Consider the following 25,747-nt stretch of genomic DNA (forward strand, 5'->3'; position numbering starts at 1 on the left):
TTCCTGCACCAACATCATGCAGACTGAACCATGAGACCCTTCCCTACACTGGGTGCCCAGGACAAACAAGAGTGTCCCCAAGGACCTGTCTCCTGGTTTGGTTTGTGGAAAGTGGGACAGAATAGCAAGAGACAGCGAAATACATACTGGAAACCACAAACAAAGCGCATTTCTCAGGATTCATTTGACAAGTTTCTCCGAGTTACTGAACCGGTTTGGCAACGTGGGAAATGGCAGAGCTGGAACACCCCATGGCCCCCCCGGATAACCCCGGGCCATTCCTCACCGCTTATCGCCATTCTTCACCAAAGAGACTGTGACTCACATCTGCTGGTGTTCTTCCATTGATACCTTTCGAGTTCAATTCTGATTTTCAGAATACTACACTGAGAAAAAAACTATCAAGGTGGTATTACTGGTTAAAAATACATTTTATCAGAATTGTGCCAAAAACGTAGGCACCTCAGAGGTGGATCCCGTTACCAGCCGGTAGCGGTGGTGATGGCTGAGGCAGCACAATTCCGTATGGAAACACAAATCCTGAGAACCGTTCCAGCTGATGCAGGCTGAGAGGCAGGAGAGGGAACAGGCACAAGACAATGCAGAAGGGAAGGGGTAAAAACAATAAAAGAGAGATGTTGTTCCCAGCAAGAATAAAACCTCCTGAGATGCCACCAGGCACCGGGAGGAAGAGTCTGGACATGCCAGCACCTGCGGTCTGCAGACGGGACCACGCAGGATGAAACAAACTGCACTGCCCCACCGGGGGTAGGACCCATCCTACCAACATTCATTTGCATTTCCACGTATGCGATGAGCTCACCACCACCTAATTAAATTAATGCCTGGAACACACCTCGGGAACGCGTGGCCGGTACCGCGTGCTCACAGAGGAGATGTGAACCACGGTGCTGAGTCCCACAGCACACAGGGACTGAATGTTATCTTTTTGCCTTTCCAAAGCGACTCCAGCCTCCCAAACCCAAGCAGCCCGGTGAATATGATCCTCTGGAAAGCAAACAATATGTTAATTCGGAAAAAAAAAATCAAACATTACCATTCTCCCAGCAAAATCATCTTTGCCTACAGTAAACAGAGTGCACCTGGCAGGCATAGCAAAAGGCAGAGCCGGATTTGAGCGACGCTGCACACAAAGTCAGAGCGCTCGCTCGTGAAAAGCCAAGGGAGTCTGGATGCTTGGTTTGTGCCATTTACAAACCCCATGGAATTAACTCATCCTCTGGATTTACCATCAAAATAAGCAACATGTGAAGCAAGCCGAGCTCTTCTGCTCACTTAAAAAACCAACTTTACCCTTCTCTATTTGAAAACTGTTTCCCTTCCGCACTTCATTTTCCCAGCTCATAAAACTGATGCCACCCAGCAAAAGGTGACACCACACAGTGCCCTGCGCTTTCGCGGTTGATGGACACCGGGCAAAAGATCCCAGATCCCAGCGAACGATGCTGGGGAGCTGACATGGATTGCTGGGACACACAGACCCGATGTCACCTTTGCTGTCACCATCCTTCCCATCGGAGAGCTCCGGTGGCTTGCTGGGCTGCAGAGGGGACAACGGCGCGCTCTGCTCCAGCTCCCCACGCAAGGGCCGCCTGGCAAAAGGCAGCACACTAAACTCTGCTTCATTCTGCCAGCGCATCTCATAGACCCAGAACTAAACCAGCATGTTCTCGACATCTGAATTTCTAATTTATATTTAAAATAACCGTAGAACCACAAAATCATTTTAGTTGGAAAATAACTTGAAGATCGAGTCCAACCATTAACCCAGCACTGCCAAGTAATTATTAATATTGGTATTAAAGCACCAATAATATAAACGTTTCTGGATTCTCATTCTAAAGATTACTTCCTCGTAATTCCCTTTGGTAAAGGGCAGGACGGCAGCATTGCTACTTTACTCTTGAGTAGAACACAAATGAGCTGTAACTGATGGCCCGGAGAAGTGGCGCGGGAGCCGCCGTGTTTTCCCAGCAGCGCTTCGCAGCCTTTGGGGCCGCACAGCTCGAAGCCCACCGAGATGGCTTCAGGCACCGCTGGCTCCTGTTGCACCACAGAGCGTAATGCAGCTCTCCCGAATGGAAAGAAAAGTTAGCATTAGATTTTTGGCAAGTTTCTCAGCGTGGCAGCACCTCAACCAGGTGACCTCCCGGAACCAAGTGCACAACAGCCATCGGATGAAAAGCTCCCTTTGAATTATTGATGTGGCCCATCATATAAAATTGGACAATAAGGATGTAGGCGCCCAAACCCAAGAGCTGTGATGAATGCCAAGCGCAGCTCAGCACATTTGGCAGGAGCATCCCCAAGGCTGCAAGCCTGGTGGTTCCCCATGAGAGGGGACACCTGAGGTGCTCCAGCAATAACAGAGGAGGGATGCGGTGGGGCCACCCTGCACCCAACCTGAACCCACCCATAGCCCATCCTTCACCCATGGGAGCCGTGGGGCCGGGATGCAGCTGCCCACGCTGGGGACGTGAAGGGGACAACGAGAATCACCCCACCCCACCCACCTCCCATAATGCTTCTCGCTGCTCCTTAACGCAGCCCCATTTGCAAAACATTTCTGATTTATTTCCAGCCTTATGAAAACTAACTCCAGCATAAAATTTCAATCTCTTCTTTAATAGGATGTAATTCTGAAAGAATACACTGAATTATGCAGTATCAAACCTTCGGAACTTCCACTCTCCGTCGTATCAGAGTAATTATTTCTGCATGAACTAATCTTTTGTATTTCAGAATGAAATCTTCAAATACTTATTTCTACAAGGATTTGAGTTATAAATTAGGTTTGGAATTTTGAAACCAGTAAAGTAGAAACCATAATGCGATTCTCTCTTTTTTTCAATTCTTGTGCAGTTCTTACTATGGGATCTGAGCCAAGATCTTAAAGAATAACTGGTTCTTGAAATCGCGGTGGGAAGTCAACACGATCCAGGGCCTGGCAGGAGGGTTTTTCTGTTCTGGAACTGTGGGGGGTCTCGTCAGACTTTGCTGCTTTATCCGTTCTGCAGAACAAACCCAAGACAGATGGACTCGGCTTCGGGAGTTTTGCCTCCAGCTCCTCAAGCCAAACAGCCCCTTCGATAAAGCTCCGGCTGAACAGCTCTCAGCCCTGGGTCTTCCTCCAGATTTCCGTGATGTGACGTTATCTGCCTTCTCCTGACATCACGGCAGAACCTGCTCCGCATGGCTGCTGGCGTTTGCAACTCGGAATAAGCCCTTCATCTTTATCTTTCTTTATCTTTTTCCTTATCTTTTTTATCCCATGTCTGGCTCCTGCAGAAACATCAGCACCGCGCTTCGCATGCGCTAAACAGAACTAAATCCGCAATAAAATCCTATTTAGCTGCTCTAGGGAAGCAACTACGGCACACTTAAAATTGTAGATTTTAATTAATTTTCCTTATTTATATTCTGGCCAACTAAGTAAGATTCCTTTTACCTTGTTAAATTTATTTACACTCATATAGTGTGGCCCAATTGAGAAATACATGAAGTCAGCCAGGAAACATCCACTGACTCCTAACTGTAAGAGGTTAAAAAATACCTGAAATCTGCTATAAACTTGTTTCCCACCATTGAAGAGGCTGAACAGGCATAGCTGTTTCACTGGAATAAGGGTGATGATATAATAATCCCAAGGCACCGAGTTTTCTCAGTGCACAATTGCGTTAGACAAACTGTTTAGGAGAAAATTAACAAACTGTAGAAAATGAAGAAACTCCCAGCCTTTCACCAAGCCATTGTATTTCAGGGAATGCTGTGAAATCATTGCCTCACCTAGCACATCATCCTGGCCATTCTCTACCAGAAGGTCCACGATCCTGCAGAAGCTACAAGAAGAGACCAATCCACCAAGACCACAGAATTTCTTCCCCCATCAAACGTTGGGTTTGCTCCAGGTTTACACAGCACGCAGAGCTGGTTCGGTGCCTCCAATCCCCATCAAACACTGAGAGCACTTTGGTTCAAATCCACACTACAGCTTCACTTTGCAATATCAAACTAAAGCAAAACATAAAGCTGGCTGAATGTATTATGAAAAATAACTAAACAAGGAAAAAGTATTCATTCATTTCTCTTCTTGCCAATAACATATTTAACATTTTCTCTAGAGCAAGAGTAACACAAAGTAACGTCGCCCCTGTTGCATCTTTCAACCTTTCACGTGAACCTCAGCAAAACCTGCTCCTTTTTACCACTACCCAAATCTCCCCAATATCTCTGGTGGGTGCCGAGCAGCGGTTCAGAGCAGGCGGCTTTGCACCATCCTACCTTGAGTTACGTTGCAAAGCAGTAGCATCGCATCATAACTTTATTAAGCTGTGGCAATGCAAGCAAAGTTCCTAATGGTTTAATGGCATAAATTAATTTAAGGAAACAACAGCAGCTACCAAAACAATGTGTTCCTTCAGCACCAGTTTAACACTCACGATCGCAAACAATAATTCTCGTCTGTTAATTTTCCAAGTATCAGCAGCAAAAACTGCCCAGGTCTGCAGCACCTGCTTGTCTCTCCAACGGGAAAAGGCCCCCACAGGTATTTTAACAGTGTAAATGCTATTACTAACTTGTGAAATCTGATTTAAACTCTCTGTACAGCAGCACTCTGGCATTTTTGGAAGGAAAAAACTACTACTTGCTTTAACAGGCAGTTAAACATATAGTAAATGAAGTCTGACTTGCATGACATTTACCAAGCAAACAGCTGGGCATGAATGAAAGGATTTGGGTTGTTTGTCTTTTCTAACGACTACATGAAATATTTAATTACGTTTTTGCAATTGTCAATATCTTGATATTACATTCAAGACACTGAAGCAGTTTCTTCTGGTTCCCACTAGAGAAAATAGCTGTTTACCCATGAACACAGCATAAATGAAGCAGGTCTAATTAGTAACTGATCCCAGCTTGGCTGCAGGATTCTTGCAAGAGAGAAGATGAAATACCACTGCACTGTGTTCCCTCTGCAAGCGGATTTTTACCCTGCCAGAAGATCTTGTCTTCTAGTTAGTCAGACCAATGATATTCCACAAAAAGGAGGATTAGAGATGTATTTTCCTATCGATACAGAAGACCGGCCTTTTTCTAAAAGCCTTGGGAAATCGCTATTTGTACAGACTGACTTTGTGAACCATAAAGCCAGTTTAGTCCATCCACATATTTGCATTGATAAATGTTCCACGATGGACTATTTTTCAATGCAGATGATGTGAAAAATTTGCAATCTGAAAACATTCTACCAGGTCTGCGTCTCCTCCTCCCACCACACGGGTGCCTTGCCCTTTGCATCAGGAACGCCGTGCTGGGCCACCCGAGCTTTCACACAAACAAGAACCATCTTAGGAACCATCACCCCACTTCCCAGAGTCTTAATTGGGCAGCTGAGCACTTGCAGTTTCCAGCAGAGATTTACTGTCCGACAGTGGAAAATTGATGCTCATTTCAGTGCGACCCCTGAGCTCAGAACCCACTGCACACTCACATCGTCCTTGCACGCGCCAACACCGATATGAAACAGAACGGTAATTTTATGCCGAATATTAGCTCGAGTAGGAAGTTATCACTTTAATAACTATAAACATTCATTTGCTTGCTTCGTTACACAGCATTAAAGCTGGGCAGATCATTTACAACAAGCTTGTTAGAACTGCTCAGTATTCAAAGTCACGCCTGTTCCATTGCGAGATGCGCAGGACACCCGGGAAGGGGCGAGAAAAGCTTCTCAGGCAGATGAATATCACATTTCTGGATGGAATATTTTAGTTGACTTATTTGCTTTCTCATAAACGCTATTTCTTGCACCTAAGATCTAGGAATTCTGTAATGGCTAGACTGGCTTAAATAACAAATGCACAAGGAAAATCACCAGTGAGTGAATCATGTTAATGGTGGGAATGAGCACCTGGGGAACCAGCACCCACACCAGCAGAGGGGGAGAGCCCAACGGCGCCAGCTCGCCAAGCCTTTACTCCCTGGATTACACCGTTTAATTAAGCTTGTTCAGAAAGGAAAGAGAAGCAGTTGTAGTTTCTGCAGAGGTTGTACGAATTCCCTCGCCCAGCAGCTGGCGGGTCCAGCCCGACCCCACCAGTCGGGCACCAGGAGGAGAAGGGCAGAGCAAACCCTCAGCAACCTACTCTGTAAGTTCTTAAATTCCATCCACCAGGAAAATAAACAAATTTTATCTCACCACGCTCAATCTCACCTACAACAGCAGTAAGAAACTCAGGGGGGAAGATGCTAAGCTGAGCTTAAGGGTTTCCCAGGATTAACCCTGCTGTCACACCACCTTCCTAAGTGCTGGGACGACGTTGAAGTCGCCATCGCCTCCGTTTGCTGCAGAGGAGAAGCTGTTTCTTTCAAATAAAACACCATAAAAATAATTGAGTAATTGTTGTTCTGCAAACGTGGTTTATATCAGCAGCCTTTGCTAATGAAGCAAGCTGACAGACACAGGAGAGAGCACGGAGGGAAACACTGGCATTAAGAGCTGGTTTTAACATAGAATGTTGCCTGGCCGTTAAGGTACTGATAGGAAAAATACTTAGTCACTTCCCAGCTGTTCTGTGGCAGGCTTAAACATTAAATCTAAACCATTAAATAATTCTGAAAGCAAGGGAACAGGTGGCAAATGGTTTCCATGGCAGATGGTGCCTTTTTTAATATTTGTACTCACTGCTAATTTACAGAGTCCATAACCACAGACTCACATCTTACCTTTTGCACTCGAATAATTAAGAAATCCTATGTGAGGGTAAGAAAATAATTACCCCAATTCTTAACACAGTAGCCATAGAAGTGGTATTAGAGACCACTAGATATCCCATACCTGAATTACCCACAGAACTGTTTACGTTCCCAAAGTTTATTGCAGTTTGGGTTTTTTTAAGATAGAGTCCTCTTCAAAGACTTGGCTTGATAGTGCTGGAAAATTAAGTTCTCTCTTTACCAGCAGAGCAAATAAGTGTGAAAATGCATCCTAGATCACCAAGGAGCTGCATCTCCACAAGCTCCTATTTAGTCTTTATGTTAACGCTGGCATGAAACCAAAGTTAACAGCACGGCTGACATTAAATATTTAAGGGAACGTTTTGCCCGGCACATGTATGAGCAGAACCACCAGTGGATAAAAGAAAGGAAGAAAGGGAAAAAAGGAACAAATAACTCAAAGTGGAGCTCCAGTGGCATTCCTGGAGCCTTCTCCATTTTAGTCCACTGATGCAAAAATGGTTTTTTAGTGCTCAGCAGATAACATAGAATTATTGTACTAAGACATGTACCACTACAGAGCGTTTCTGAACGGCTCCACCCCCAGGTACTGGGGTTTTGTTGCAGTGAGTGTTCCCATCCACAGTCCCCAAGACGAGACTGTCCCCAGTAGGGACCACCCTGCGCTGAACAAACCCCGTTTGGAGGGAGAACCAGCAGCCAGAGGTGCTCCCCGGGACAGGCGCGATGCAGCCGGTCTGGCCATGCCCTGGGCGGGACTTATTCCAACAAATGTGACTTGTCCTAAAGCAGCATTGCTTATAACACACCTCCCACTTGTGAACAATTCCACTTACATCATGAGGTACTCTAGAAAAAGGATGAGCAAGAAGATCATTTAACAACAGAGCCAGAAAAGGTCCAATGCCTTTTGGGATGCAAAACTTGCAGAAAGCAGCAGTTGTGTCCCAAAGCTTGTGGTGCCATGTAGCAAAGTCAGCGTGCCAAACTCATCCAGCTGGCTCCCTCTGCTTAAGTGTGATTTTTCTGTCCAGGGATAGGAGCATTTGCTGATATTGAGGGGTTTTTGCTTCTAGGCACTAATGATCGAAGCCCATTAAAGAGAGCGTTCATGCAACTACACTGGATACACAAGGACGTTTGGTGAACAGCTTATGGTTGAGGTTTATCTCAAGTCATCACAGATAAAGTGCAAGCTGAAATAGCTGTATCTTATCCTCCGGGAGCTGCCAGGTGCCAACTGCAGGGTGAGCATCCCAACTGACACACAATGTGTTCAGCATCCCCCAAAGAGAACCATGGCTGAGCCCAGCACAGCCCTCCCTCCAAACCCCCTGAGCTCTAACACAAAGTGAAAACGGTGCCAAAGAATCCATTTTGATCATTGCCCAGCATAGCCCTCCCTCCAAACCCCCCAAGCTCTAAATCAAAGTGAAAATGGTGCCAAAGAATCCATTTTGATCATTGCCGGAGTCCACCAACGCAGCATGCTCCCAATTTGTGGGAAAGGGTGCAACAAACTGAGACAGGATTCTACATTCTGGTGGAAACCAAACAGAAAAATGTATCTGGCAACTGTACAATACCTCACAACTACATTACAAAACCGGTCATCACGGGTAGAGACAAACAGTTACTCTTGAATCCAGGGTATTTTATGTTTCCATAAATTCATTTCATCATTAAAAGTTTCCAAGATTAGCATGGTGCCACGCTAATACCCAACAGCAAAAACGATTCAGAAGCTTCTGCCATCCCAGAGCCAAGGGAGCGGCACATCCCACCCTCATCTGACTATCCCCAGGGCCAAAGACCCAGCAGGATCCTTCCAGCATCCCGCACTTGGAAGGGCTACAAAAGCTTTTGAGTTCCCCAAATATCCCGCACTCTATTATAGCTCTACTTCTCATTTCCTTTCACAAAACGTAAAATAAATTGTATTAAAATGAGCTTGGAAAAATTACCACGGTACCCTGCATACTTCAAGTTCTCCTTAATTTACGGAATTCAAGGAAGCTCCAAAAATTTCCCTCTGTGAGGCTGGAAACCGCCGGAGCTTGGATGCTGTCCCGGCCAGCGCTGCTGCCAAACCTCCCCAACAACCGCCTTGTTTCACCAACTTGCTATTTCTTACCAATTCAACACATCTACTCATTAGGTTGGCAAAGGTGACACAGCCAAGCCTGTAAGGCTACAAAACTAATCATATTAAAGGCCTCCTTAATAGTAAATATTCAATTATAAGATTATTGATTGAACAAACTGCTGTGATTAGAAACACAGTACCGCACAAGGTAGTATTATAATATCAATCTCCAGCATCATCAATTAACGATGTAAAACCAAACACACAATGTTCAGCCTTATAGGCACCAATATACATGTAGATTGAAGTTAGAAATAATTTAATCTTCTGTTTCTTAAGTTCATTCCTATTATTTGACCATTGCCTGCAGAAACTTTAGAGAAGGAGAACATAGAAAGTTCATTAATTGCCATGTTACTTTATAAGTCACACATGGATCAAGGAGAAGACAGCTACCCCAGGGTGCCCAGATTACGATCTCTCCGCGATGAACTTCTCTTTGAGAACAATAAGTCATCTTCAACAAACGCCGATGCGCAGATGTTCTTAACCGAGATGCCGGCGGGGTTATGAAGCATGTTCTGCACTTGGGATTAGCGGTACATTAGATTACACTTTCTTGATGCTTTCCCAGCCATTAACTTACACGGCAACAGAGACATTTATTTTTGACAGCGGAGCGCTGCCTTTGGCCAATTGACCGTTTTTTCCTGTCAATTCAGTCAAAACCAGCTCCACCTGTTTCGGCAGCAGAGAGCAGGGGCGGCCCCAGCGCAGCCTGAGCACACGTGGGGTTGAAAGCTTCTGCACGACCTTTTTCTCCATTTTCACACCTACCAAAAGCCTTCAGCGCCCCATTTGATGCAGCACCCCTATGCAGAGGCTGCAGGACGCCCGCCCAGCCGCATCCCGAGCGCACCTGGATGCTCCTCCCCAGCCACCCAGCTCCCCATCAAACCGGTGCTGGCAAAGACAACCGCCTAAAACCCAACACCTTCGAGTCCTCTTCTCTGCCAGCACAATCAAAAGCAATTTCATAAAAATGTTTTATGTAAGGCATTGCAAAGGCACCAGCCTTCCCTCCAGAGATGGTGATTAATAGAGAAAAATGGCTAGTTGGATCTCAAGTTTATTGTACACGGACTGGGCACTTTCAGGCTTTCTTTTCTAAAAAGCTACTATATATTCTGTAGGAGAAAACACCCAGAAGTGTGTGGTTTACTGTGAATGATTGATAATACCACGATTGCTCAGGCACTCAAAGCGTGCTATTTGATAGCCTATCATACACTCATTCGAAAGGAAAGCAACAATTATCATGGCCTGACATGTTTATCATTGCAGAGCTGAGCCGGTTATGGAAGCGGTAGAGCTTCCCGGCATTATAATATTCGATCATGTCTCCCATCTTCACGCAGAGCTCACCCCGCAGCTGTAAATCAACGTCCTGCAGCGGCTCCTTCCCAGCTCACCCCAGCATCTCAATCCGGGGAAGAACACATCAGGCATGTCATTCTGATCTTCGGCACTGATAAGGAATGAGATTGTTCCCCTTTGGGTTTTCCTCTAAGATGTTCACTTACAAACAAGCAAAATGGTTTCTGTGGGTCAAGTAATACCCCATGGGAAGCAGCACCAACTTCCTGCCTATCGCAGGCATTAATTCTGCTTTCTGCTCTTATTTCAGTCCCAATCTTTGGCAACAAAGCCCTTGTCAACTTGTACCTTTGTTCCTACAGGTCAGTTTGCTCTTGGGACTCCCCAAACACAAAACCACCACCGTACGCCCTTGGCGGGCGCTTATCCAGGCGATGGTAATGACCGCTCAACAGGAACAATAATTACTGAGATGCATTTCTCATTAAAAGATTTCATCTGAACACCGAAAATCATAACTGCATACCTTCCGTGAAATTCAGTCTGGCTGAATCTTGCTGTGTTACACTTCAGGTACCAAAAAGATGAAAAATGCACCCTCATTTAAATTTTTAACTTAATTGGTATATAACATTTCTAAATATAGCCTTAATACGCAAAGTACAGTTTCAAAATCTACCATAAAGAGTTTAAATCAGAGTTCCACAGCAAGAACTTCCCCAGCTGCCATATTCACAACGTTGATACACAAAGTGATGCTCAGAAAATAGTGATCTTTCCAGCGAGCAACCACATCTAAACCTACCAGAAAAAAAAACAAACACAAAACCATGGCTACGTTTTCCCAGCATATTTTATAAACACCCAAACAATCCACTTCAGTCTTAACCCAATATTATTGTATCTTAAACAAACTCCTTTCAGCTGCCGACACTGTAACCTGCGGAGCTGCTGCAAAGACGTGGTGCCACTAAACCCACAGTTTCTTACACCAAGATGACAGAGGATGCAGCTCAGTTCATCTACCACCTGGAAACGTCACAGCAACACAACCATTGCAAATGGACATGGAGTTCCAAACTCCCTTTTAACAGACAATTTCAGAGACGGTCTCTAAACCGCACCAGAAAAAACTTTAATTCCAGATGGCAGCAATGCCCCCTACATCACAGAATCACAGAATCCCAGAGTGTCAGGGGTTGAACGGACCTGGAAAGCTCATCCAGTGCAATCCCCCCATGGAGCAGGAACACCCAGCTGAGGTTCCACAGGAAGGGGTCCAGGCGGGTTTGAATGTCTGCAGAGAAGGAGACTCCACAACCTCCCTGGGCAGCCTGGGCCAGGCTCTGACACCCTCACCCCCAACAAGTTGCTTCTCAAATTTAAGTGGAACCTCCTGTGTTCCAGTTTGCACCCATTGCCCCTTGTCCTGTCACTGGTTGTCACCCAGCAGAGCCTGGCTCCATCCTCCTGACACTGCCCCTTTCCATATTGATCCCCAGGAATGAGTCCCCCCTCAGTCTCCTCTTGTCCAGCTCCAGAGCCCCAGCTCCCTCAGCCTTTCCTCACACGGGAGATGCTCCACTCCCTTCAGCATCTTGGTGGCTGCGCTGGACTCTCTGCAGCAGTTCCCTGTCCTTCTGGAGCTGAGGGGCCACAACTGGACACAATATTCCAGGTGTGGTCTCCCCAGGGCAGAGCAGAGGGGCAGGAGAACCTCTCTGACCTACTGACCACCCCCTTCTAACCCACCCCAGCTACCATTGGCCTTCCTGGCCACAAGGGCCAGTGCTGGCTCATGGTCACCCTGCTGGCCCCAGGACCCCCAGGTCCCTTTCCCCTACGCTGCTAAATATCCCCTGAATATTCGCCAAAACTCATGCCCAGAAGCCTCTCTGTGGTAAATGAACACCAAAAGCTGCTTACTGGTGTCACCAGGAGCGACCTTACCTGGCAAAGGCGAAGCCAAGAGGGGGATTTTGATGGGGCGGAAGGTGAGGAGGTGGCAGGGCTGGCCGGCCGGACCCTGCACGGCCTCGGGCTCCACCGACACCAGCGCCGTGGTGGCCACGGTGGCCAACGCCAGGGCCTGGCTGCCACCCACCGCTTTGAGGCTGTGCTGGCAACCACCTGTGGAAGGGAGAGACACACAGGAGATTTTATTTTTAATCGGAAAACAAGGAATTTGAGTAAAATGACATTTTTGGCATTCTGAATTCCAGCACAAGATGGAACAAGAGCCTGCAACATTTCCCACGCAGCCTCCGCTTTCCACGTCCCCCTTAGTGAGACGCTAAGTTTTGAGTTTGTTACATATTTTCTGAAAGCCCCTTTCCTAATCATTATTCTTAAAAGTCCTAGCTTGTGGCTGGTGCATTTTTAGATATTAAAACCCCATTTTATGTAAATATCATTATAACCTAGAGGGACAAGTCAGTAGTGAGTCATACGAAAACTGCACAGTTATTACATTTAAATGAAAAAAAAAACCAACACAATAAAAAAGTCAAATATTTGAACACATTTCCTGCAGCTCCCACAGTTTTATAACTATGCATGGCAGCACTTATTCTGATTTTTCCTAAATATGAGTTGTCTGATTTCAAACCTGAAGGTTTTTGTTACTTGCTATATTAACCATCCTATGTCACTGTCATCTGCCCAGCTGTTGGCCCATATTATGTACAAAAATACCTGAGTTTTCCAAGTTTTATGTATGAGTATCCTTCATCTTGAAAACCCACCATGCGGGAAACTTCTGATGGTTTTACATGGGGACTCAGAAGTCCCACAAACCAAGGCTCAAACTCACTTTGGACTGTGCAGCATTTACCTTTAAGTCTAACAAGCTTGGGGGGAAGGCCTTCAGAGCTCAATCTTGGCTAAATACGTTAAATAAACAAGAAGATGAGTAGTAAAAATCTTAAGGAGAAAACCTAATTTGACAAACACCAGCTGTTCCTCCCTCTACACTGAGCTACGCATTCAAAAATTAAGCCATCATTAGCTTATTATGTCATTCAGCAAATGTTTTCAGTTCATGTGGAAATCCTTCAGGCAATAAGAGCCAACTGTAGCTCCGCAAAAAAAAGCATTTAAAAAATCACTATTTGATCAGACTCGTAACTTCAGGCTTTCCGTGAGCCTGTAGATATTGTCCCACATCCATCCTTGCGAGGAATAAAGCGACCTGGCCCACGAGCGGTGCTGGGGCAGTGACCACTGGGGGGTGACGCACCTACAACTTCTGATTTCAGATGCCAAGTGCCAGCTTGCTCCCAGTTAACACTGGGGAAAGACTGGGCCAGGGGGTTTGGAGAGGACCTGCTGTGGTTGCAGCTAATTGGGGCTCCTGAGGATACCTATTATATTCACTTCTGGCAGCTTTGCTCCTATACTCTTCAAAAACAATCCTTTGCCAACAAAACCAGCTCTGTATTGCCAAAACAGAAGTCAAGTATTTTCAGTAAACATCACAAAAAAAATGGCTATTATTTCTGCTACATATATGTGTCAATGCCAAGAAGAATTCACTGAAAACACCTGCATATGCACTAATTAAAAGGCACACAGGCAAAAAAGCCCACAAATATTTAAGTTTTCATCACCAAGCCACAAATAGATGAAAACCAGACTGTTGTGCAAGAGTCACTATTGAAGTAATGATAAAAAAAAACAGTGTCCAGCTAATCCAACTGTTCAATGCAAGTCTTTGGTTTATTCCCCTGAGGACTAGCCCAGCCTACTAGGTTAGGTTTAACACCTGGCCTCTGCAAGCCTGCACTCATTCCTAATTCAGGCTGCCTGCAGCTGGGAAAAATCCACAAAACATCTTCTGTTACCTTATGAAAAGTCATCTTTTCTAGACAAAAGGACTCTCCTACCGGCTTCTGACAGGGCACACGAGCAGAAAGGTTGTTTACTTCTCGTTTGATTCTTTCATTTTGGAGAAGAAGATGCGATTTCCCCGCAGAGCCCGGGAAGGCAGCCCAATAACAGAAGCCTCGGTCGCTCCGATAGCCCGAGACTTCCAGATGAGTAACGCTCCTGAAGCTGGGCTTCCTCATTAAACTTTCATCAAATCCCTCATTAAAGTTTCATCAGCCGGTTGAAAGAGAAGTTTGGGTGATTTCCCCGCCTTTGATCAAGTTCTCTCTCCCTCTCTCCTGCTAAATAATTCTGTACAGAAAGGTCTGCCCCTGTCATGGTTAGTGCTGGAGAGGAGAGCACGCACCGCGGGCCAGGGCTCATCAAGCCATTTGCACTCAATTGAATAATTATCCCAGCGATTTATCAGCCCCTAATGTAACATACCATTTGCCAAAGCAACGGGGAGGTGGCCCGGGACCTGACTTGTTGAGAGCTCGGGACCTGCATCTGCACTCAGCACACCTGGATGGTTCTTCTCAGAAACCAACCTGCTTTTGCAGTAAGCATTATTTCTAAATAATAAGTAATGTTTCAAAATGAGTAATATTTCCAGAAACTTCTTGAAAGGGACTTTTAGAATCATTATTAATCACCCCACGTTCACATGAATTTCAAGAGTTAAATGCCTTGAAAATAGTAGTAAAATACTATTATTTATATACCCTTGAGGGGGAAAAATAAATCCCAGCAAAGACAGATTCCCCAAATCTGTTTTTGCCAAGTCACGCCACATCTTGGGGAGTAAGGCAACACTTGTCTGCGGGAACATTAATAACAAACCCCTTTGGAGCATCTGTCCCCAGCCTCCCAGCTCTGCTCCTCTCAAGCAAACACATGCTGGGGAAACCACCGAGATGTGCACCACATATTGATGTGAAGCAACTGAAGAACAGGGAATAGCTGAAGAAGCAACAAGATTATTCAGAGATAATTCACGGACAACGGGGAAGGCACGGGAACCAGCCAGCAAGCCCAGCAGCAGGGACCAGGCATGGTCCCCAAACATCTCCCTGCTGCCTCCCACAGGACGAGGGTCCCCGGCACAGGCAGGGAAGGAGCTGGTCCTGCTGTTCCCGCACAGCATCGTCCACACGAGTTTGGGAATTGTACCCTAGTGCCTGTTCTTGGTGAGAAGACCCAAAAGCCCCAAACCCCTCAGCTCCAGAACCGCCCTGTGGCTGCTGACACTAACACATTAATCATTGAAACCTGGAGATTTTCCTCCTCGAAGAGAAAACACCCAAAAGAACAGAAAAGTAAAGACTACTAATACTCATGAGCAATGAATACACACCCCTACGCAAAAGGGAAATTCAGGACCTTCCTTTTCAGATTAAAAAAAAAAAGTTATTGGTATTGGGAAAACCCATGGTACAGATGATATAATGAATTTTAAATTGCACTTCACTATTACAGCCCTTCAGTCCTTGTCTTCAGTTTTGCCTACAGGAACACAGCTTTACCAAAGGGTTACGAACACCCTTCCCAAAAGACCCACATTAAAAAAATAACAGAGGGAAAAAATTCAAGCAGGTTAAAGACCTTTTGAACTTCTTGTCTCTCTTGGAGAAAAAAGTATTAATGCATATGAGCATAATGTTCCCTTTAACTTCTTTTAATGTTCCAATAAAATATGGGGTTTTGCTTCTCCTTTCAGCCCACGTGAGTGCCCTGTGAGCTGTTCTGCATTAGCAAACCTTCCATGGCGAGGACCAAGGACCCAGCGCAGACATCGAGCTGCCTGCCTCTGCCTTTTAGCCCAAATAGCCAAAAGACACAATTTTAACCCAAAGGGATTGCCACTGCAATGCACTGCTCTGTCTCTGTCCAGGTGAGCACCAAGCGTATGGAACCACACAGCCCTTGGTTTCTACCAAAGCTTTGCCACCCACACACCTCCCTTTTCATGGCCATTGCCCGTGTTAGATTAGGACACCAGAACTCAACACTACTGGGCTAAAAACCAAACCAAACCAAAATCAAAAAACAAAACAAAAGCACCACGTATTGAGTAGCTTCCTAAGGGACCTGAAATGTATATTTAAATTTAAAAAAAATAATAATTTGAAGGGTTTCAATTTACACGTGCATGCTCTGGAAGTCATTTAAAATTAAACACTATTAAATAGCAGTTAAATACTTTGACCCCAGAGTTAGCAAGTTAGTGATGCTGAGGTCCTGAGCCTCTCCCATAGATGGATGTGTTCAATGCTCTCTCCTTTTTAAAGCAATATGCAAGCTCCTTATTTTCACTCCTAAGCCAGCTGAACCCAACACCCCAGCTGCCTGGGCCCTGGGGGTTTGGGGGTGGCCCTGTGCCCACCCCGGCCTCGAGCACCGCGCTGCTATCGACCCGGCTCCAGCCAGCAATGCACAGTCCAGCTGCTATTGGGAGAAAAAAAAGAAATATATATGTATATATTATATATAAAAATTAAAAGCCCATCATTCGTGAATAAAAAGCCATTTCAGAGATGTTCACTGACTCTCAGCTGATGCCACCCAAACCAGCAACAGGACCAGAGGGTGTGGGGGTTACACGGCTGCAGCATGAAGTCATTGAGTTTTGACAAGCTTGTCAATTTGTCCCTTGTCACAGGACAAATGTCCCATCAGCTTTTGCTGCCAGACGGGTCGAGAGCCGGCGCGGCAGCTCCATCGCACCTGCAGCCCAGCACGGACCAGCCCAGCAAGGAGGAAACAGCTGCCGCCAAACACTGAGCGCTGCTTCAAAGAGGTGTGAAAAAACGGCTCCGAAGGAAAGAAAATAAAATAAATTTTAAAAAAATAGAATTCTTGTTTATTATCCCTTATTCCCTTTCCCTTCATCTGCAGCATCTCCAAGAGAAAACACACAAAAAATCTTCCAGATGACAGCTCTTTATTAAACTTATTAGACGGTTATCAATATTAAAACTGACAACAACTGTCTTGGTAGAAGGAGAAAAAAAAAAGGAAACAAAGCCAGGTGGTTGAAATAGGTGGAATGCACTGGCCTGGGTGCACCCTCCCTCCTTGAACATGAACCATCAAAGGGGGAAAAGCAAACACAAGGTCAGAAAAAGAAAACAAACCAACCAACCAACCATACAACAAGACAAAAGTGACAATTTATCCAAGAAAAGGAGCCTTTTTCTGCCCGTTCTGCCCATCCTTGCTGGCCGAGTGGAAGCGACCGGCGCTGGTCGCCCTGGCCCAGCTACAGCAGGATGCTGAAAAACATCTTCTCAGCAGTATTGGAGCCATCAGTTACAAAGCCTGGATTCCTGAAACCCTGCATGTTGGACCATTTGCAGAGCTGATAAATATGAGCACTTCCGTGTAAAAAATGACAGCTGGGGTTAAAAGGTCTGCCCCCATGCAATAATGTCCCCAATGCAATGATGTCCAACCATTGCACTATCCCCCCATGCAATGATGTCCCCAACGCAATGATGTCCTACCATTGCACTATCCCCCCATGCAATGATGTCCCCAACACAATGATGTCCAACGATTGCACTATCCCCCCATGCAATGATGTCCCCAATGCAATGATGTCCAACCATTGCACTATCCCCCCATGCAATGATGTCCCCCCCATGCAATGATGTCCAACCATTGCAATATCCTCCCACGCAATGATGTCCCCCCATGCAATGATGTCCAACCATTGCAATATCCTCCCATGCAATAATGTCCAACCATGCATCAGGGCTCGGCACCAATCCTGATTCTAGCAGCAGCTTCCAATGCCTCTTGGAAGGAACTTTTTCCCAAGCACAAACCCCACAGACCTGCAGCACGGGCACCTCTAGCACCACTATCGATACTTTCAGGAGGCAAATGGCCGAGAACCTGCTGCTCCCGCTGTCCAAATTGCGCATGGTCTGGGACGTCAGCTCCCGAGCAGCATTTACCCATCAATAAATGAAGCAATGGATTGACTTAAATAGCAGATTTATCCTAATGCAAAGGAAAACATATCGATATCCCCATCCTCTGTAGCCCGAAGGGAGGAAAAAAAAGCCTATTGCCTTTTGCATTTGTAAACTCCAGCTACTGCACGAGGCTGCCGGGAAGAGCAGCACCAGCAGCTCGCTTTTTGCTCACATGCAATAAATAACAATACCTGGCTCCTCACGAACAGGAGCAGTCTCTGCAAACCACTGAAAGAGCTGAATGTCTTTGTGATGAGGTCTCGGGGCCAGGCACGAAAATATTACAAAAGGGCCAGAACCACAAGCCTTTCCCATAAACCTTAACTTGCCTGGAGCTTTCACTTGGTTTGGGTACGTAACACAAAAAGCACTAAAAAGCACTAACTTCATAAGCAAAACAAAACCTCTGTAAATGCTGCTATTAAAGTCAAGCATTCCCAGAGATTCAATAAAGTGTTCGTCTCTACCGTGCCCGAATGCTCCACAAATAGAGAGAGTTTTCATGGCATTTCAGGGATATTCAGGTTCCTGCAGTGCTGTTCTCGGTTTACAAAGAGGGAGCCCTAGCACATGCACATTAAATATCAAAGAGAGTGATTTCAGAGACCCAAAAGCTGGCTACTTATCTACACATATGTGCTTCAAACACAAAGATTGTGTTTAGGAAATACAGACGGTCAGGGGTCCTGTCTCATGCATTTCAAAACTGTTAAAAAACATAAGGAAATGGAACCCAAATTTTACAGAAAGCAACCACATTTCTTCCTGGATTTGTAATGTCTGTAATTGAAACTGATATTACCGAGAAAGCTGCATCTATACATATATCTGCATATGCACAATAATTCTAATACTAATAATTGCTATGAAAAATATTAGATCGGTTCTGTAAAAGTTAGAGGGATGAAAAGAAAAAGAGATCCTAATGGGAACATCAACATTTTAATCTCCATAAGCAATCTGATGGAAGAATGTCTATGAACTCTGCATTCTGGTACTTCTCATTTCAACACCAAGGAATGAAAGAGCAAAGATTGCTTTGGAGCAGAGAGACAGCATGGAAATGTAGAGGCAGCAACAAAGACTCGAATAGCAGAAAATATTTCCTATTGAAAAATCATAAAAAAAAAAGAGAAGGAAAATAAAATATCTAATTTAAGAAGACTACTTTCCTTCAAGGAAACCAACATGGAAAGTCTTCATTCCAAGTTAGACAGCCCCTGTTACACATGAAACGATACTCTGAGCGTTTTGTTGAAGACAAGAGCCATCAGAAGGTTTTCTCCTCCCAGGTTCCCGCTCTGACGGGGCCCCCAAAGAACACTCGGGAACCCCCCCGTGTCTGCCATCAAACATCGCGCTGTGCCCACCTCTGCAGCTGTTCCTGGAGACACCCCTGGCATCAGGGCCAGCACAACACCCCCGATCAGCAGGGTAATGCAATGGATGCTGAAATGTGCATTAAAAAAATATAGATGCTCTAATGCTATTTCCCATTGCTCTGAGCAGCAGTGCAGGAGGCAGCACCCAGGCTCCTTTTACCCAACACCCCAGCCAAAGCTCCTGTACCACAAACACTCTCTTTTCAAGGTTACACAAGCCTCCAAATTGCTGCTGAGCAGCTGTCCACACCTTTAACCCCTACAACATCTGCAGGGTGTTTATTCAACAAGCCACTGGCAAGATCTACAGCAGCACCTTGCGTTTCCATGCTGCAGCGCTGGTTGTGCCAGGACCTGGGTCTGGGGGGGACGGGAATTCGCTGTCACAAGCTGAGCGGCTCCGGACAGAATTCCCGGGTCTGTATGGAAACAACTTGTCAGCATTAACGGTTGGACTCAATGATCTTGAAGGTCTTTTCCAAACAAAAGGATTCAATGATTCCATGATCTGCTCAAAGGACAACACCTTGAAATTAGCTGCAAAGTATTACGGTCTTCAGTAAGGATCCCAGGTAACGACCATTATAGAATCGTTTTGGTTGGAAGAAACCCTCAGGATCATCGAGTCCAACCGCTCCCCCACCCCTGGCACTGCCCCCTGTCCTGAGAACCTCGTGTCCATCTGTCCAGCCCTCCAGGGTTGGTGACCCCAGCACTGCCCTGGGCAGCCTGTTCCAATGCCCCACAGCCCTTTGGGGAAGAAATTGTTCCCAGATCCAACCTCAGCCTCCCCTGGCGCAACTTGAGGCCGTTTCCTCTGCTCCTGGCGCTTGTTCCTGGGGAGCAGAGCCCGACCGCCCTGGCTCCAAGCTCCTTTCAGGCAGTTCAGAGATCAGAAGGTCTCCCCTCAGCTCCTGTTCTCCAGCTGAACCCCCCAGGTCCCTCAGCCGCTCCTCAGAACACAATCTGTTACTGGTTCTACCGGAATGCCCACAAATTGTTGGGTTTAACACCACACTGGGGTTTCTGGAGAGCCAGCAAGGTGTCAGTCCCTGCAAACGCTGAGCCTGGGCGATACGGGACTCTGCAGTTACAGGAGACCCCGACTCACCGACCTCGCATTTCATTGTCAACCTCAGCAAGCAGAAGGCAAACACGGATTTCAAGGGCTATAAGCTGAAAGCCACCATCTCCACCTAACAAAACCACTGCATTTTTGAGCTCGCTGGGAACGCTTCCCCGGCCGCCCCATGCGGGCTCTGCTCAGCGTTCTCCAGCGCGGCTCCTGAAACCCTCCTGGGGAGCTCCGCTCCTGAAGAGAGGACAACACGCTCCATCTGTATCTCCTGCTCCCTCCCTCGCAGGAGTCTGCATGAAAGGCTTGTTCTCCAAGGTTTCCTGGGAAAACCTTCTCAAACACACGAATAAGAACACCCACTTTGTAAGGAACCACTCTGAGCAATGCCCTGGAGAGCCAGGAATGCTCAACTGCAAGAATGTACCCTCAAACGTTTAAAATAGCATTGATAATAGTAAAAATCACTGAATATCATGTACCAGAGGGCTACAGCTTTCATCTAACAGGTGCCACCAAGGGGTCCTGACGGTGTCCCGTCCCCCCACATGCAGTAGCCACCAACCACATGTACAGAACACGAGGTATAGAACGCACAGGTGCCACACGGACACAGCTCACCTGGGACCAAACCAGTCCCGACTTCATCCACATGCACAGAGCACAGCGCAGGAGACAAAAACATTAATCCTTGCTCTGCAAAAATATCTAGGCACTGCTTCCTCACACAAAAACGCAGTATCCAGTAGACATAAAACAAGCTATCATTCCTAGGTGGGGAAATAAAATGTCACTATTTGCTTTAGATACACAAAATGGTAAGCACATAAATTCATGTTTTGCAATATGCACGAGAATAATAGCCGCTTCCCTTTCTTACAGAAAATAACACCTTCTAGTACTTGGGGCTCGCAGCTGTTAAATTATGTGCAGTACCATTTGCCAAACTACAATGGTTCGTTCCTTTATCTTTGTAACATTGCTGATACATTGAGAAAACAATTATATCATTACCGATAACTATGGAAGGCAAACCTGCCCTAAGACAGGCTTTCCAAATGAATACAGCTGCATAGCCTGCAAAAAGCTTATTAACTTCTCCGCTTAAACCACTTAACTAAGCAATTTGCTCTCAGTATTTTTATTACTCTTCATATTAAGTGTAAAGATTATATAGGAAATACTTCAAGTACTACCATAACACTTCCCAGAGACAACTTCTGCTGGTGGGCACGGACATTGTGATCCTGCAGTAACACCAGCACCGCGCAAGGCTCTGCAAGGCGCTGGGGTTCACTGGGTCTGCACTGACCGTGGCCATCGGAAAGAAGATTTAGAGAGGTGGTCGAGGGTCTTCGTGCTCCTCCCTGCACTTTCCCACCCAAACAGGAGCTCAGGGGAGCCCTGGAGAGGGAGCAGCCAACGCTGAGCATGCTGCTGGAGGAAGAGTTGGATCCACCTAAGATCTCCTCTGAAAACAGGTTTGAATGTGCAAATATTGTCCATGGAGTAGAAAATCTTCTTCATTCTGTGGTACTTATAGCCCACAAACGTGGCATCAGATTGGGAATGCCCAGGCACTCTTCCCTAACCCACTGTCAGGTACATGCTTGGTTTATGTCTGAAATACTGTGTGGAATAAAACATGTTTAAAACAAACCAAAATACTATAAACATACATAAACAAACAACGGGTTGTTGCTCCCCTACACAGAATACCTCCCTCAGCATCGTGCCTGTCCTTAAAACCAGGCTTTGAGCAGTGGCTGCTGCTGGGAGCACAGCTGGGTGGTCCCCACAGCATCCCCGGGGGATGCAGCAGCTGGATGGTCCCCACAGCATCCCCGGGGGATGCAGCAGCTGGATGGTCCCCACGGCATCCCTGGAGGATGCAGCAGCTGGATGGTCCCCACAGCATCCCCGGAGGATGCAGCAGCTGGATGGTCCCCACGGCATCCCTGGAGGATGCAGCAGCTGGATGGTCCCCACGGCATCCCTGGAGGATGCAGCAGCTGGATGGGGCTTCACCCATGGCAGTCGCATCTCCCAGCACTGCTGAGCAGCTCATCAGTCCAGCATCGGGCATCTCTGGCAGGAGAAGGCAGCTTGCTGCAAGGGGTTGCTACAACATCAAACTATGGAACCGATTTGAGTGGTTCAACATCTTTCAGCGCAGAACAATATTCACTGCCAATTAATCAGCCTGGCAAATGGACCCCACCAGCAAGGATCTCTTCCAGCACACGCTCACTCAATCTCTGCGTTACTGGCAAAGCACAAGAAATCTCCCCCTGTGCTATACAGTTGCAAAATAAGAACTTTGCAGGGCAAAAAAAAAACAAGGTAAGAAGGGTATTACCTTTGATTTAAGAATGGAAGAAACAATGACAGCAAGCCATTAAGAATATTCTAATTCTGAATGTAAGCATATATGTTTGGAGTTTAATCATCATCAGCATTTTACCTCTTAACCTGTTCTACAAGACAACAGCTATTTCATATGGCTATTGTAGCACCAACACAGAGAGACTCAGCTTCACTGCAATGCATTCCTGTTCTCTTCCAAGTGCAAAGCTCAGCTCTCCTGTTAACGGCTGGGACATATGTGGGTTATACAGATTAACAGAATTTATTTCACAAATACTGCTGTGCATAACTGAGTCTTAATGAGATGATGGGTCAATTGCTCTTCCCTACTGATAACTGTCTACACAGACCACACCAAATTCCTCAAATTAGCAGCCAGTAAGAGAATTATACATGAACTAAGTTGGCAATTTCTTGTTTGAAAAGAAACCAAGTATGTTCGGACTGGTTGGCCTCTTCATTCCAGAAATCAACAACCAGCTTTGGAATAATCAGTTACAATCTTCTATAATTACCCATGGTCTTTTCTTTCTTTAAAAGTAATTTAGAGAATGAAATGCACTTTGCCATCAAAGTTCAGATCAAGCAAGAGATTTTGAGCTGAACGGAATGAAATACTTACTTTACAGAATGGCTTATACATCTCTGGGAGATGTATTTAAAAATAATAAGAAAGGGAAGTAGTTAATGATTTCTGTCCTACTGACCTGGTACGAGCTGAGGTGCCAGCACCATGGTGGGAAGGGGTCTGGAGGCAGCAGCCGGCCTGGCTATGGCCATGGCCACTTGATTCGTCAGCAACAGAGGCTTCTCATTGCCCTGGAAGAGCCTGGAGTCCTCAGGATGCATCCACGCCGAATCCAGAGCAAATGCGTTGTTCAAGTAAATCTGTCCAAAATGAATTAGTATAAAATAATGTAAAAGTTTAAGATACAAAATTCAGAAATAAAAGTGAGAATAATGCATCCATAACTCAGTATTATTATAACACAGACAGTATCTCCATTCAGGGACAAATTAGCAAAAAGAGATTGATCTCTGCTCCATAAATGTTGCAGGCTGAATTTAGCTGACCGTTTAAAAATTAACCAGCTTTTAACACAACTAATGAGCTGGTGCAACATTGTAAAAAGAAAAGAAGAGCTGAAAGCAACTGTGTCTCAGTCACAGCTACTCCAGAGCAACCCACCTGCAATGAGACTGCGCTGCCTCTGAACGGGACAGACGGGGCCAGAGGGGACACGGGGTAAAGCCACCAAGCCTCACTTTAGTTATTCAGGTGGGTAAATGTACAGATGTAATGTACAGATGTACAGATAGGGAACTGTGGGCGGGATGAGGACGCAGGACCGCGAGTGACAGCCTGGCACCGGCACCTGGCCATGCTCACGGTGATGCCCTTTGGGGGAAGTGCCAGGAAGAAAGGGAAAATAAAACACTCTCATGATCGCATCCCGTAGTAATATTAAAACATTCTATTCAATGTAATAGAGATTAATACTAAAGCTATTCTAGTCTTTTTATAATAAAGACTTCAGAAAAGTGAAGATGTATCACTGTGGATTGGAGCAGCCTCCTTCGTTAACCACCCCGTAAACCTTTCTCCTCCGCTGGGTTTTGCCTGCAAACTCCCGACCTCTCGCTCGCCTTTGCTATTCACAAATCCCAGAACAACCCTCAGCCTGTGCACTTCAGCCTTAAAAATACTTCAGCTACCAAGATCAGACTCACTTTGCAGCTCGGTAGCCTTTTATCCATCCAGTTTTTCCCAGCATGAGGCGGAACCGTAGATGTGTACACAGGTGGAAAAACAGGAACAAACTCCACGCTCGAAGAAGGTGAAAATCCTATGACTGGAGAATGAGCTCCAAATATCCACTTAGGGAAAAAACACAGAAAGGAAAGTTAAACAAAGGGTTTTACTCAATCAATGCTTTCCATGATTTCCTAGTTACATAAGAGTACAGAAAATTTCAAGCATGTCTCTTCAGCCCAACAACCATTTGCGCTTCTTTAGGCACTATACAGTGAGTGACACATGGCACTGGCGTTATAAACTGCTATAGAAAGCCAGGAATCAGTAGCCTGGCAGTAAGGCAGGACTTGGCTAATGACTGCAAGTCGCCAGGGAAGCTCCATTTTTCCTCTGCTCGAACACAAACTCACATACAAAACAAAAACATCACTAGAAAGTGGTTTTAAAATTCGTCTGGAGGCAAATGGGAACAAAAGGAAGTGTCGGAGACGTATTTTCTCTTAAATGTCTGGCAAATGGGTTCCCACAGTAAAACCATCTCTGCAGTTTATTTAAGTGGTGTCACACTGGGGAATCATTGATGTTGCCGTTTCATCAGACCCAGCACTACCTATTTTCTCCCTCCCGCTCACTCTGCTCCCAAACCACAAGAGACGCTCGTGCCCGAAAAGGCTGGAAATCTTCACATGAAATCCAGCAGATACCACAGTGCTCAAAGCCGGTTTATTTTTACTTCTTTCTTATAAAAAATGACAAGACCAGGCAAACCTACACATCTAGCTTCCGATATCTCCAACTGTAACGGGATAAACACTCCAGCTGAAATGCTTCACTATTCCAAGCAGTCTTACGACAGCAATTAATAATTGAAATATTCATCAGGGGAAGCACTGACGAGACAGATTGGTTCAACTGACATGACTCAAAACTTTAGTCTTTATGAATATTCAAAAAACCCAAACACTTGACGCTACATATGACTATACAAGCATTGCTGAAGCGATTTTTTATTTCCTTTCTGGTCCGTATTTGCGGAAAACACACCCTGCAACCGGCGGTTACCGGATGATGGAGACGAGACCGCCCGGAGGGCTC

At 45.8% G+C, this 25,747-nt stretch overlaps 1 protein-coding gene across 3 annotated transcripts in view; it reads right to left on the reverse strand.

The window, feature by feature from the left end:
* TCERG1L (transcription elongation regulator 1 like) overlaps positions 1-25,747 on the reverse strand; it is a 73,694-nt gene that overhangs the window by 47,126 nt on the left and 821 nt on the right. For all 3 annotated transcript variants that reach the window (XM_065843530.2, XM_065843529.2, XM_065843531.2), the window contains exons 2-4: positions 24,628-24,774; positions 23,604-23,784; positions 12,173-12,352 (exon numbers count right to left, since the gene is read on the reverse strand). In XM_065843530.2, coding sequence (XP_065699602.1) covers positions 12,173-12,352; positions 23,604-23,784; positions 24,628-24,774 — 508 coding nt within the window. The remainder of the gene's footprint in view (positions 1-12,172; positions 12,353-23,603; positions 23,785-24,627; positions 24,775-25,747) is intronic.

This window comes from Patagioenas fasciata, chromosome 8 (genome assembly GCF_037038585.1).
Source record: "Patagioenas fasciata isolate bPatFas1 chromosome 8, bPatFas1.hap1, whole genome shotgun sequence".
Classification (NCBI taxonomy): domain Eukaryota; kingdom Metazoa; phylum Chordata; class Aves; order Columbiformes; family Columbidae; genus Patagioenas; species Patagioenas fasciata.